At 40.6% G+C, this 14,453-nt stretch overlaps 1 protein-coding gene across 2 annotated transcripts in view; it reads right to left on the bottom strand.

Annotated features, from left to right (window-relative positions):
* Positions 1–11,020, bottom strand: part of CEP85 (centrosomal protein 85) — a 30,136-nt gene extending 19,116 nt beyond the window's left edge. For both annotated transcript variants that reach the window (XM_045859125.1, XM_045859126.1), the window contains exons 1-3: positions 10,906–11,020; positions 5,112–5,185; positions 1,504–1,656 (exon numbers count right to left, since the gene is read on the bottom strand). In XM_045859125.1, coding sequence (XP_045715081.1) covers positions 1,504–1,656; positions 5,112–5,166 — 208 coding nt within the window. In that variant the 5' untranslated portion in view covers positions 5,167–5,185; positions 10,906–11,020. The remainder of the gene's footprint in view (positions 1–1,503; positions 1,657–5,111; positions 5,186–10,905) is intronic.
* Between the last annotated feature and the right edge of the window lie 3,433 nt (positions 11,021–14,453).

The raw sequence follows: 14,453 nt of genomic DNA, 5'->3' as shown, positions 1-14,453 counted from the left end.
GTTTGGCAGTTTCTTTTCAGAAACTGCCAAATTGCTTTCCAAAGCTGCTATAATATTTTACATTCCCACCAGCAATGTAAAAAAGTCCCAATTTCTCTACATTTTCACCAGGACTTATTATTATCTTTTTGATCACAGCCAGATATCTAGTGGGTGTCACATATGTCAAAGCACCAAAGTAATTAGTTTTGTGATTTTAATCAATTAATTTAAAACACTTTTGAGCCCTGACTGGTGTGGCTCAGTTGGCTGGGTGTCATTCCACAAAGCGAAAGGTTGACAGTTTGATTCCTGGTCAGGGCATATGCCTGGGTTGTGGGTTCAGTCCCCAGTTGGGGTATATATGAGAAGCAACCTATCAGTGTTTCTCTCCCTCCTTCCCCTTCTCTCTAAAAAGAAATAAAATCTTAAAAGTAAATAAACAAATAATTTCTAAAAAACATTTTGAGTCCTGGTTGGTGTGACTCAGTAGACTGAGTACTAGCCTCTGAACCAAAAGGTCACTAGTCCGATTCCCAGTTGGAGGGCACATGCCTGGGTTGCAGGCCAGGTACCCAGGTGTGGGGAGGTGAGAGGCAACCTATTAATGTTTCTCTCTTACATCAATGTTTCTCTCCCTTTCTTTCTCCCTCCCTTTTGTCTCTGAAAATAAATGAATAAAATCTTAAAAAAAAAACCTTTGATATTCAGTGATCTTATCTGTAAAATGAAAATAAAATATTTCATAAGGTTCTTAAAGTCATTAAAGAAAAAATATTTTTAAAATTTAGTGCAGTATCCATCACAAAGTATTTAATAAGTTGTTATTAATAATTATCATCAGGTCCTCTGCCTTCTAGGAATTCACCATCTAAATGAAAAACAAAATATCATCTAAACAAGAAACAAAAAGTACTGCTGGCATTTATTAATTTAAGTGCCAAAACAAGTGACAGAAACAATGAAGATATAAGGTTGTAAAAAGGAGGATCAGCAATGGGTGGAAATGATGGGGAAAGTCTTGTCAGGCACTTCACTAACCTTGAAAAATAAGGCCAGCATAGCTGGGAGGGACAAGAGGAGGTGGGAATACCATAAATAGGACCAGATTAAAGAAGCCCAGATATTAAAAAAAAAATTCTTCTCTTTCATAGCACAGTAAGACAAGAGACCTGGTACCAGTAAGAAACACACTGAAATAGGCGGGAGAAGAACTGAGGCCTCTGAATTTTATCCTGCAAATAATGAAAACAATTGACAACTACAAAAAGGGAAAACTATGAAATCAAGCTTTCAGAAGGATTAGTCTGGCAGTAGAGGGACAGATTAAAAAGTTGTTTGAGATAGGACAAACAGTAGAAATTGAGAAGGGAGAGGCTTTGAGAAGCAATGGGGTAAGAAGAATCAAACAGACTCCTTTCTGCGTGGACTGATTTATGAATATTCTGGAAATGACAATACACCTGAAACACAATCTGAAAATAATAACACAAACTGGTAATCAAATCATTAATACAAACTTACCCTCTGCCATGTCTGAGCACGATGTGCCAATGGCTGTGTCTCCACTGTCAGTAGCACTTGAACAGCGACTGAAGCGGCTCCGAAAGGCCTCCGAGATAACCGGGGTCTGCCATTCACAACCCAGAGAACTGCCTTTCTGAATCACACTGGAAGCTGAAACAAGTGGGATTTCCACCTTTAGTGTTAACCAGCTGATAATAACCCCACAATACTGTTTTTAAAAAAATCACTTAAACCTATGAAGGAAGAGCAGCACCCTACCCCTTTCTCTCTCCTGTGCCTATTTCAGCAACTCTCATTTTATTAATTTTCTTTTTCTTAATTTTGTCATTGTTGTTCAATTACAGTTGTCTCCCTTTTTCCCCCATTACTCTCTCCTGCCCTGCCCACCCTTTAAAAAAAAGATTTATTTATTTTTAGAGAAAGGGGAAAGGAGGGAAAGAGAGAGTGACAGAGACATCAACGTGTAAGAGAAACACCAATCAGTTGCCTCTCGCACACCCCCAACCAGGAACCTGGCCCACAACCCAGGGATGTGCCCTGACCAGGAACTGAACCGGTAACTCTTCACTCTGCAGGCCAGTGCTAAATCCACTGAGCCATACCAGCCAAGGCTGATTTTGTTAATTTTGAATGGAAATAGCATGAGAGGTGAGAACATTTAAAGACAGAACTAAAACCTATCAAGAATCCAAGTGTACTGAGACAGAAAACAAAATAACATTTAATACAGCTACCATTTCCTGAAACCCAGAAGCCATAACACTTTATAAACATGATCTCATCTACCTACTTGCAGAGAAGTATTATCTCACTGACACCCCTATTTTACAGAGGATAGAGCTGAGGTTTGGATCCAGGTTGTTCTAATCCCAATACCCACATTATTTCCTCTTACAAGGTTTCCTAACAGGTGCTTTTCGTGTTCTTGGGAAGACAATTCTTCCATGTATAGTCTATACATCGCAGGATGGTTTAGCATTCCTGGTCCCCATCCACTAAATGCCAGGAGCACCCTCACCCCTTCCTGCCATCACTGTGAAACCTGAAAATACCCTGTATGTTCCCAAATGCTCCTTAGGGTAACAGGCAGTAGAGTCCCTGTTGAAAACCACTGCTTGACTGAACCACAGCACCCTCATGGACAGGGTTGAATCTAGATCAAAATCAATCTGAAGAGCTTTTGAAAGTAATGCAAAAAGAAAGAAGGAAGGAAGGGGGGGAGGAAGGCCAACTACTAAAATTCCTGAGAGGTTAAGATATAAAACTGATGGAATTTATTTGACTTTATCATTTTGCTGTTTAAGGGCCGGTAAGTAGGAAGTGTTCAATAAATACCTGATTTAGTAATGTACTAGCAAAGACTTAAATTCAAATTATCTTTTTAAAACTACTATAATTTTCCTAAATTATACCTGATTATCCATGTAAACAAACAAGCAAAAAGGTAATGGCAGCTACTTATTCATTTAAAGTGTCAGAGTTTAAGCTGAAATCAGAACATATGGTCCTTACAGACTCTCTGATCCAGTGGAAAGCCAATGATAATTGAGAGCAGAAATTATCTTATTCCCTCCTTCCAAGCTACCTAATTCTTTCTTCTTGGGCTACCTTTTTGCTACCCTTACTTCTGCCTTCCACTGAAGGAAACCTAATTTTACCCAAAGACTCCTTTTATCCTTTTGGTCACAGTGGACTACCTGATTTGAAAGAATCTATTTACCTGCAGTAATCTGTAATAATCTTTTTTTTTAAGATTTTATTTTTTATTTATTTTTAGAGAGGGGAAGGGAGGGAAAGAGAGAGAGAGAAACATCAATGTGTGGTTGCATCTCACGTGGCCCCCACTGGGGACCTGGCCTGCAACCCAGGCATGTGCCCTAACTGGGAATCAAACCTGTGACCCTTTGGTTCGCAGCCCATGCTCAATCCACTGAGCTACACCAGCTAGGGCTCTTCTTTTTGTAATAATCGTTAACAAAAGACATAGCCAACAATCAGAGTTGCTGATCAGCATAAGATTAACCAGTGTTAACTATGCTAAATTAGTGTAATTTTAGCCAGAAGCAAAGAATTTGACTTCTTGGTGTGTCTATATGGTGTTATGTGTCTAGTCAGTGTACCATTTGCCAGGCTTTTTGAAATACTGAAAATTGATGCTTGAGGACCTGTATTTACTATGTTCCTGGCCTCCTACTGGGAACCAGTCCCTGTTGTTATTACTACTAATTTTCCATTCTTCACCCCTACCACTTTTCCATGCACCCATTTCATACACCAATTCTAAAGATATATTTCCTAAAATAAAAGTATGTTTTGGTATAGAGGCTTATGATTATTTCTAAATTCAAGTTTAAAAGCTGAAATTTTCTTGTATTATGCCACATGGCCTAGCAGTAGCATCCTTATCAAACATTAAATCATTATGAATCAAATGAGACTACTGAACACAAAACTATGAGAAAAGCAGTTAAGCTTTGCTAGGAATTGCCACATTCCAAAAACTTGCATTATACACAAAATTGTCATAAGAAATTGTGACAATTTTGTGTATAATGACAATGCCCTAAGACAGTGCATGGCATATAACAGATGTTCAATAAATATTTGTTGAGTGAGTCTTGAATTGATCCAGCAAACACTTTTCAAAGTACCTACTATATGCAAGATAGCACGTCTAGAAGAATAGAACAAATATCTACCAAATGTCTGTTTAAGTCACTGTGGGATATTTTTTGTTTAAGATTTTATTTGTTTTTAGAGAGGGAAGGGAGGACAAAGAGAGGGAGAGAAAGATCAATGTGTTGTTGCCTCTCATGTGGCCCCCACTGGGGACCTGGCTCACAACCCAGGCATGCACGCTGACCAGGAATCAAACCAGAGACTCTTTGGTTCTCAGGCCAGTGCTTAATCCACTGAGCTACACCAGCCAGAGTGGCACTGTGGGATTTTAAAGTTAAATAAAAAATACCCTCCTTAGTTGTATAAAATATACCCTTTTCTTCATAAATACCACAGAGCTCAAGAGTTATTTCTAAAATGCTATTTAAATGTACGATATCTATTTAATGTGTATGGAATGTGTGTATACATTTATATATGTTTTATATCCTTAATATATCCTTTTAGTATATCTACTGAGCTTTCAAAATCTTGTCAATCCATTCTAGAGATAAATTCCTGAATCTCTAGTGCCAATACAACTGAGACTGTTGACATTCAAGAAGAATTCCAATCTTTGTGGGCCAGCAGATGTCTGACCCACCCACAGGACTACAAAGACAACATAGAACACAGTAATTTATGCTGTGTTTTTCTGATTTCAAATGGAACTATGTTCCAAAGTCATTCTGTTCCAATCCTTTATGTGTCCTCCCCTCTCAATCAATCACGTGGTCTTGTTGCAAGCCATGTAGGATCAGGGATAGACAGTTGTTCTCTTGGAGAGACCTCTTTTTCTATTCAATATGGCCCCATTTTATTTTTATTCCTTTAATACCAACAGCTCAGGGAATGCTTGCTTGCTCAGTATGTTCTTTAAAAGAAATTTCTATTATGAAATACCAGGGCAAAGGTCAGAATTTACCCAGAAAACTCTGACTACTCACCTGGTGAAGTAGCATGCGAGTTCCTCTCACTTGGATATTTTTCCTGCATGGCCATCAACAGTTATCTGAGCCAACTGTAGAATGAAGGAGTAACCAGTCAGATCTCTCCACTATCTTTCAATTACCTGTAACTCATTTCCATTCAACTGAAACTATCAAAATCACATAGAGCATTCAAGTAGTCATCCACATGTTTTACTCCTATGGATTACTTTTTAAGGCAAAGCTATTCCCAAAACTCCAACCTACTTTTCTTCCCAAAGCAAGGAGAGAAAACCTAGAACCAAACAGATTCTCAACATCGATCCTATATGGTCCTAGAACCCCCTCCAATTGTTGCAAAAATTAAAAATAATATTACTTTAAAATTTTTTAATTTATTGATTTGAGAGAGAGAATAGGTGGGGGAGAAACATCTGTTATTCCACTAATTTATGTATTCATTGGCTGCTTCTTATATGGGCCCTGACCAGGGATCAAGCCTGCAACCTTGGCATATTGGGACAATGCTCTAGCCAACTAAGCTGCCCGACCAGGGTTTACTGTTACTTTAAAATTAACAAACTGCCATGGATCTTCTTAGCCATGGGGACAGGATGGGGTGGAGCAAGAACTAAATAACCAAACCAACAATTAAGTATTATGGCTTCAATTGTGATTAACATAAAACAAATTCCCTGATCAATCCAGTAATGAAAGTTAGTCACATGATGAACAAAGTTGAACAAGTTCTTGGTCATTAGCAGAACCCCAGTCCTCAGATGGGAACATGAAGTTTTTTTCTCATCTCTCCATTCTTTAAAATCTTTGTATTTACTCTAATGTAAGTTCTGAGAATTCAGCAGAAGCTGATTACTATCTGTGTAAGTAAAAGTTGTTTTGCTTTTTTTTTAAGATTTTATTTGCCCCTGGCTGGTGTAGCTCAGTGGATTGAGCACAGGTTGCGAACCAAAGTGTCACAGGCTTGATTCCCAGTCAGGGCACATGCCTGGGTTGCAGGCCATGGCCCCCAGCAACTGCACATTGATGTCTCTCTCTCTCTCTCTTTCTCCCTCCCTTCCCTCTCTAAAAATAAATAAACAAAATCTTAAAAAAAAAAAAAAAGATTTTATTTGCCCTGGCTGGTGTGGCTCAGTGGACTGAGCACCACCTATAAACCAAAGGGTCGCTGGTTCAATTCCCAGTCAGGGCACATGCTTGGGTTGTAGGCCAGGTCCCCAGTGGGGGGCACACAAGAGGCAACCACAGATTGATGTTTCTCTCTCTCTTCTCCCTCCTTTCCCCTCTGTCTAAAAATAAACAAAATCTTTTTAAAAAATTATTTATTTATTTTTTAGAGAGAGGGGAAAGTAGGGAGAGAACCATCACTGTGCAAGAGACACATCAATTTGCTGCCTCTCGCACACCCTCAACTGGGGACCTGGCACCAACCCAGGCATGTGCCCCGACTGGGATTTGAACTGTCAACCTTTTGGATCACAGGCAGACAATAAATCCATTGAACCACACCAGGCAGGGCTGTATAAACAAAAGGTTTAATTAACTGTAACCAATAACAGCAAATAGCCCTGGTCAAGTGGTTAAATTGGTTGGAGGATCATCCCACCAAAACGTTGCAGGTTCAATCCCTAGTTGGGGTGCATATAGGAGGCAACTGATTGATGTTTCTCTCCTTTACTTTCTCTCTAAAATCAATAAACATATTCTCAGGTAAGGATTTAAAAAAATAACAATAATAGCAAATAATATCTTTGCACAATACTTGACAGGCAGTATAGAGAAGCGGTTCACAGTATGGACTCTCGATCAGACAGCTTCAGACACCTGGGTCTGAAGCTTGACTTAGCAGTTTATTTGCTGTATAACAGGTAAAAATTTCTTAATATCTCTGTGCCAGCCCCGACCAGGTAGCTCTGTTGGTCAGAGTGCCATCCCTATATGCCAACAATGTGGGTTTGATCCTGGGTCAAGGCACATACAATAGTCAACCAATGAATGCATAAATAAGTGGAACAAAGCGATGTTTTTCTCTCACTCTTCCTCTCTCTAAAATCAATAAATTAAGCCCTGGCTGGTGTGGCTCAGTGGATTCAGTGCCCGCCTTTGAACTGAAAGGTCACTGGTTTGATTCCCAGTCACAGCACACGCCTGGATTGTGGGCCAGGTCCCCAGTTAGGAGCATGTGAGAGGCAACGGACTGAGGTATCTCTTGCATATTGCTGTTTCTCTCCTCCTCTTTCTCCCTCTCTTCCCTTCTCTCTAGAAGTAAAATAAACTCTTAAAAAATATATACCTGTGCCTCAGTTCCTTATAAAAAAGAGGGTAGAGACAGGACCCAATTCATGCTAATTCATTTAGAATGAAATTACAATAGTGTCTGACAAATATTAAGTGCTTTATTAATTTTTTTAAAAATTATACTTGGCAGCTTATATTAATAAAAAGTGACATAGTACAGTTCCTGGAAGATAAAACATAAATTTAGAAACTTTTTTTTAAAGATTTTATTTTTTTTTTAAAGATTTTATTTATTTATTTTTGGGGAGGGAAGGGAGGGAGATAGAGAGAAACATCAATGTGCAGTTGCTAGGGGTCATGGCCTGCAACCCAGGCATGTACCCTGACTGGGAATCGAACCCGCGACACTTAGTTCAGCCCGTGCTCAATCCACTGAGCTATGCCAGCCAGGGCAGAAACTTTTAACTAAGAAGAACCCCCAAAGAGTTTAGAACAAACTCTGCTAACAGAAGAACTCTTAGAGATTAAATTAAAACACTGGAGGGAAAAAAAAATTATATGGTACTATTTCTCTAATGTACTTTACTGACCTCTATAGTTTTCTCTTAGTAACAACAACCCAAATCCTCACTAATTCGCTGTATTTACAACAGAAATCCCAAGTCTTCGCATACTGGGTAACAGAAGTTTTGTTCAGTAATAAAAGTTTCAATTTATGGCCAGTATCATTCAGTGTATTAATGGTGAAATAGAAGGATAAGATTACCTACCTACTAGTGATATCAAACAATCAACATCAAAATCCTTTTTTCACCCCTTTCTTTAAAATACAACAAAATGATAGGCCCACTGGATTCTAACACCTTTCCAAATTTAGATAAATTGAAAACAGGATGACAAAAGAACTTTCAATGAAACAAAGAGTTACCTTATGACTTAGCAGTTCCACACCTAGGTATATAATACCTATATTCTATACCTATATTCAAGAGAAATAAAAATATAGGCCCACACAAAATCTTGTATTGAGTACATGAATACTCATAGCAGCATTATTTATAATAGCCAAAAAGTAGAACAAACTCAAATGTTCAACTGTTAATGAATAAGTATAGCAATAAAAAGCAATGAAGTACCAGTACATGCTACAACATAGACATTGAAAACATGATAGTAAATGAAAGAAGCCAAAAACTAAAGGCCAAATTTTATGTGATTCCATTTATATGGAATGTCCAGAATTGGCAAATCCATAGAGACAGTAGATTATAGGTTGCCAGGGACTAACAGGGGGGCCATAGGGGAATGGGGAGTAAATGCTAATGGATATGGAGTTTCTTTCCAGGGTGATCAAAATGTTCTGAGATTAGGTAGTGGTGATAGCGCACAACCTTGTGAATATACTAAAACCAGTGAACTGTATACACATAAAATTAAAATTTAATGATATGTGAATTGTATCTCAATTAAGAACTCCCACAAGGGTCTAAGGCCATACCACCTGACCGCACCTGATCTCGTCTGATCTTGGAAGCTAAGCAGGGCTAGGGTCTGGTTAGTACTTGGATGGGAAGAACTCCCACGAGGAGTAAAACAGTAAAATAACTACTGACTTTCTCCTATTAAGTTCAGAAGCAGATGGGCTACTGGTGGAAATTTTTAGGACCATTTGAAGATAAGAGATTTCCTGAAATAAAAGTGAGAGAAAAGGTATGAGAACCAAAACAGCCAAGAAAGGTAGGAGTGAATGGAGGCAGAAAGAAAAAAAGCACCCAGTATTGATGACTTTTATCTTCAAAGCCCTTTAAACTACAGTAATATTCATCCATTCAATAAATTTGACATGTATTCAGTACTTACTTACCCATCAAGCACTGAGCTAATCATGTCTTATGTTTAATGCTCACATCAAACCTAAGAGGCAGTTACCATCATTATCCTCATTTTCTGGATGAAAAAATAAAAATTTAGAGAGGTGAAAGTCGTATAGTTAGAAGAAGCTTCACAGCCAGGACTGTGCTCTAATGCTGTGGAAGTCTAATCAGCATTCTTTCTGTGTGTAACAAAGAGGGAAATACAGGAAGTCCTAAGGCACCACAAATTGTAAGTTTCTGCCTCAGACACAGCCAGACCTGCAAGCCCCAGAGCAGTCAGGAGCAGAGACAGCTCATATAATTTCTTCACTTTGTTCTTGGTCACCACCCAGGGTCTATTTCCCAAGCTGCTACCCAGAAATTAAGTTTTGACTGTTATAAGCATTTCTCCCCTTCAAGAATTATAATCTTAGTGTGGAAAGTCACACTAAGCAGCTGTTGAGAGAATCACAAGACAGGAGAGGATCTGAAGGCATGGATACACAGGCACATTAAGAATCCCACACCAACATCACAGTATTTTCATGGCCTTGATCATTCATTAAACCAGACCTAAAGAGAAGCCAAATCATTGCCAAGAAGTTTCCTTGACAAAGAACAAGTCCTGAAACATACTATACCAACAGACGATTATAAAACAGACAAGGCCTAAGGGCAAGTAATGAGGCGCGGTCATCTTCCTCACCCTGGTAGCACCACTCCTTCCTACCTAACATTCATCAACCAAAGTTGACCGAGTGCCTACTATCTGCCTTACTCTCTGTCAGGTGGCGCAAATACACTGGTGTAAAAGACAAACAGGACTCCGATCCTCCCAGTTTACTGTGATGAAGCAAGCACTAAATATCCTCTATTGACCAACTACGTTCTAACAACAAATGCACAAGCTCCTCCTTGCCTCGAGCAGGGTTCCTTAATCTCCATACTAAGATACTGACATTTTAGGTCGGGTAAGTGTTTGTTGTGAGGGCTGTGCGGTATATACCGTAAAGTGTTTAGCAGCAGCACCCCTGACTTCTACCCACTAGATGCCAGGGAGAATCCCGGAGCTGTGACCATCAAAAAATCTCCACATGTTGTCAAGTATCCCGTGGGGAGCAAAATCTCCCTGGCTCAAAAACTCTGGCCCGAGGCCTTCACAAGTGCTCTCGGTCCCCCAACCTTAACTCTCTATTCATTCTTCAAATCTCAGCTCACACTTCACTTCCTCAGGGAGGGCTCCCTGCCCTCTCAGACTCCAGCCGCACGCCTTCCACATCGTACTCATCGGACTCCACCCTGCACTGAGTGCTGAGCGCGTAAACCACCTCCTTAACGTCTCTCCTCCCCCTGGACTGTGCGCTGCAGGAGGGCAAGGACCCCGCTTCCCGCCGTCCAACCGGCAAAGGGCTCGTCCTCTACCAAGGTACAGCAACTGCTGTGGCGTGAATGACGACGGAGTAGAAAGCAACGCGATAAACACGAGGGGGCGTGTGTGCAGCATGATTTTAGGAAGCCCTAGCAGCGAGGAACCTAGGAGGACGGAGTTGTCATTCTGCGCATGCGCGTTCGCTCACCCGCGCCAGCCCCCTTCCCCCGCCCACAGAGAAGGCTCGTGCGTGTCCGAGGCTCCTCCAGACCTCTCCAAGGTATAGTACGGTTTGTCAGTCCGGCGGGGTGCACCCAAGGGAGGGAGGACTTACGTGGGCCTGAAAGCGGACGGCGAAATGCCTCACTCAGGGATACCAACTGCAGTCACCACGTCGACCACGGGCGGTGACTCCGTCCCTCAGCTCTCCAACGGCCGTTACACGCCCGCCAGGCCGCGCGCCTCACCGCGCGCGCCGCCCCGGCCCCACCCCTTTCTGCCCTCCTGCGACCAATCAGGAGTGGGACCGCGCCGGCGTTCCGCCCTTGCACGCTGCCCTGGGCTCTTAGAGCGGTCAGCTCTCTCTGCGCATGACCCCGCCTCCCCCGCGAGCCTTCTAGTAGGTCTCCCGCCGGAGTCGCGTCTCCGCCAAGAGGCGAAGAGTGCTGCTTACCCAGGCACGGGGTAACTTGCGGGGCATGTGCAGATGGAGAAACTGGAGGCCAGGGCAAATCATTCCGGAATCCCACTCGGAAACCTGCCCCACTCTCCTTCCATTTTCCACCTCTTATCAGGACTCCCACCTGAAGCTGGGGGTCAGTCAGGTTGTGACCAGTGGTTGCGGTGTGGGTCGCTGCCGCGTCGGGGTTAGGGCTTGTGCTGGATTAGCGATCATTTTATGACCAGGATTCAGGTTGAAGGATTAGTCTTGCCTTCTTACCCAAATTCAGTTCCCAGGAAAAGGAACTAACTTTATTTGCATTAATATATACTTAAGAATCATACTGGGAAATTGTTTAAAGGAGGAACAAAGCTATCAGCCAAAGGATAGTGAAACTCCAGGGTTTCTGAAAAGCTGACTTTGGAAAGAGAGACATTCAAAAGTTGTATGATTTTTTTTTTTTTTTAACTTTGAAGAACCAGACTAAAGAGCTTTAATTACTGGATCAAATTCACTAGAGGAAGGACTCTGGGGACGTGCTCCAGGGTTCTAGCTCCACCTTCATATTTTAAGAATACAGAAGGCATAAAATAGATTTCATGGATAATGAATCTGGGTATGATGATAGATGAATATAGGGAGTATCCTTTGAGATTAGAAATTGTTAAAATACTAATGATAAGGATAGGTGTCTAAATGAATGCATCTGTGGACTGGTGGATAGGAAATAGACTGGTAGGTGGCGGAAACGTCCACTCCATGGCTTCCATTTCTTTTGTGAAAAGCATCTATGAGGAGGGAGGGAACAGGAACATGTAGAGGACTTTGAATAAGCGGGAGGATTTGAAGAGCTGATGCAGAGAATGGAAGAGAAACCTGACTGGAAACAGTGAGAGGCTGAGATTTAAATTTACAAATGGCAATAAAATAATACTGAATATCAACTGTAATTGAAAAATAAAATTTTAAAAAAGAAAAAATGTACAAACGGCAAACAGTACATTTGTACAGTTTTTCTCCAATGTATATCTTTATTTTAAAAGAAACTTGCACTACCAGTTTTAAAATGTTAATGACTCCTCATTTATATTTTAACAAAGACTTTTGGTGTTAATTTCAGAGAATATTCACAATCAATTTTTAGGTATGATATATCCTCTTTTTAAGATTATACTTATTTTTAGAGAGTGGGGAAGGGAGGAAGAAAAAGAGGGAGAAAAACATTGATCAGTTGTCTCTCATATGCACTGCAACTAGGGGTCAAATCCACAACCCAGGCATATGTCCTGACTGGGGATCACACTGGTGACCTTTCACCGTGTGGGATGACGCCCAACAAGCTGAGCCATACCAATTCAGGGCGGTATGAAGTATTTTTAAATTTTCAGATATCTTATTACTTTTAAAAGACTTGCTACTTATTTTAATAGAATATATCAATGGAATTATTATATGCAATGACTAAAAAAGGACTCAAGTTGGCCATATATGCCCCACCCCAACTTAGCCAGAGAAAATGAACTGCACCTTAGTTGTAATAAGAGCTACTGCTTCCACAAGCATTAAGTGTTGTTTGGCAGTTTATAAGTACAGTCATACCTTGTTACTCGTCAAATCCTGTGCTCATCTCATTTTGACGAGAAAAAAATGTTTCAGCACTCAGTGCTTGCTCGGATGTCATCGCCCTTGCTAGAGCTTGTATGAATCACGATGATGCCCCACAAGAGAAAATGCTTCATTGTTTGGTACTCATAAGTTTCGACACTCATCACAAGTTCCGGAACAAATTGACAATGAGTACCAAGGTATCACTGTATCTATTGTTACACAGAACAGAGGTTTGATTTTGTTGTTTGTTTGTTTGTTTAAAGATTTTATTTTTTATTATTTATTTTTAGAGAGGGGAAGGGAGGGAGAAAGAGAGAGAGAACTAATGTGTGGTTGCCTCTCACATGGCCCCCAATGGGACGTGGCCTGCAACCCAGGCATGTGCCCTAACTGGGAACCGAGCCTGCGATGCTTTGGTTCAAAGCCCGCCCTCAATCCACTGAGCTACGCCAGCCAGGGCTTGTTTGTTTTTAACATGGCTAACTAAGTACAGCTGAATCTCAATAGCTTCCTTGTTCACTTAATTTTGTTTCATTCTATTTTCTTCTTGAGATATTTAAACATGGTACAGTCAATAATATTTTGCCCTTATCTTCCAGGATTTATTTTAAATAAGAGCAGAGCCTTTGTCAACAGGGCTTTTTTTTTAGAAGTTTAATTTTTTAAAATTGATTTCTAGAGAGAAAAACATCAATTTGTAGTTCCTCTTATTTATGCATTCCTCGGTTGCCTCGGTTGTATGTGCCCTGACTGACCTGCAGTCTTGGCGTACTGGGACAATGCTCTAACCAACTGAGCTACCTTGCCAGGGCCACAGTAGGGCTATTTAAACAGTCTACTCCAAACCTGTAAAGTCAGTATGAATTTCCAATGAAACATAATTAATTGTCCTGCTTTAATAAATGTGTAACTTTGATATATAGGGAAAAATAATATGGATTGATCATCTGACTTTTTTTTAGGAGCTGTTAAAGCATTAAATGACAAAAGTTTTTTCAACTAAAACATTAAGACTGTTAGTTAAACTTAACTTTTATTTTATTGCTTGCACCAACATTTTCCCAAGAAACTTCAAAGTGATTATAGGTATCAATAAAAAGTATTTCAAAAGTAAAACAAACAACACCCTGTGTGGCTCAGTTAGTTAGGCATTGTACCTCAAAGGAAAAGGTCACTGGTTCAGTTCCCATCAGGGCACATGCCTGGGTTGCAGGTTCGGTCCCTGGTTGGGGTGAATACGAGAGGCAACCAATCAATGTTTCTCACATTGATGTTTCTGTCCCCGTCTTTTCCCTCCCTTCCCCCCTCTCTAAAAATAATTTTTTTAAAAAAAGTAAAACAAGCAAAAAGAGGCACAGGGTCTTCTTAGGATTTTGTGACAGTGCCACCTGTACCAACTTACAAAGCCTGTCCTGCTTCCTGGTCCATACCACCTGCTTCCTGTACTCGGCTGTCTTTCTGTAAGGTCAAAGACTATCTTGTGTACTGTTGAATCCTCAGGGCCTAACACAGGAACTGGTACTTAGTATAATATTCCAACCTGTTTTTGAATGAATAAATGATAGCAATAACAGTGCTGCATGTATCCACCTTCTCCTACAAAGAGGAAGTGT

Source organism: Phyllostomus hastatus, unplaced genomic scaffold (assembly GCF_019186645.2).
Source record: "Phyllostomus hastatus isolate PE091 unplaced genomic scaffold, TTU_PhHast_1.1 phas_scaffold_182, whole genome shotgun sequence".
Taxonomy (NCBI): domain Eukaryota; kingdom Metazoa; phylum Chordata; class Mammalia; order Chiroptera; family Phyllostomidae; genus Phyllostomus; species Phyllostomus hastatus.
Note: the sequence above shows the minus strand (reverse complement) of the source record. Positions and strands in the feature narration are given on the sequence as shown.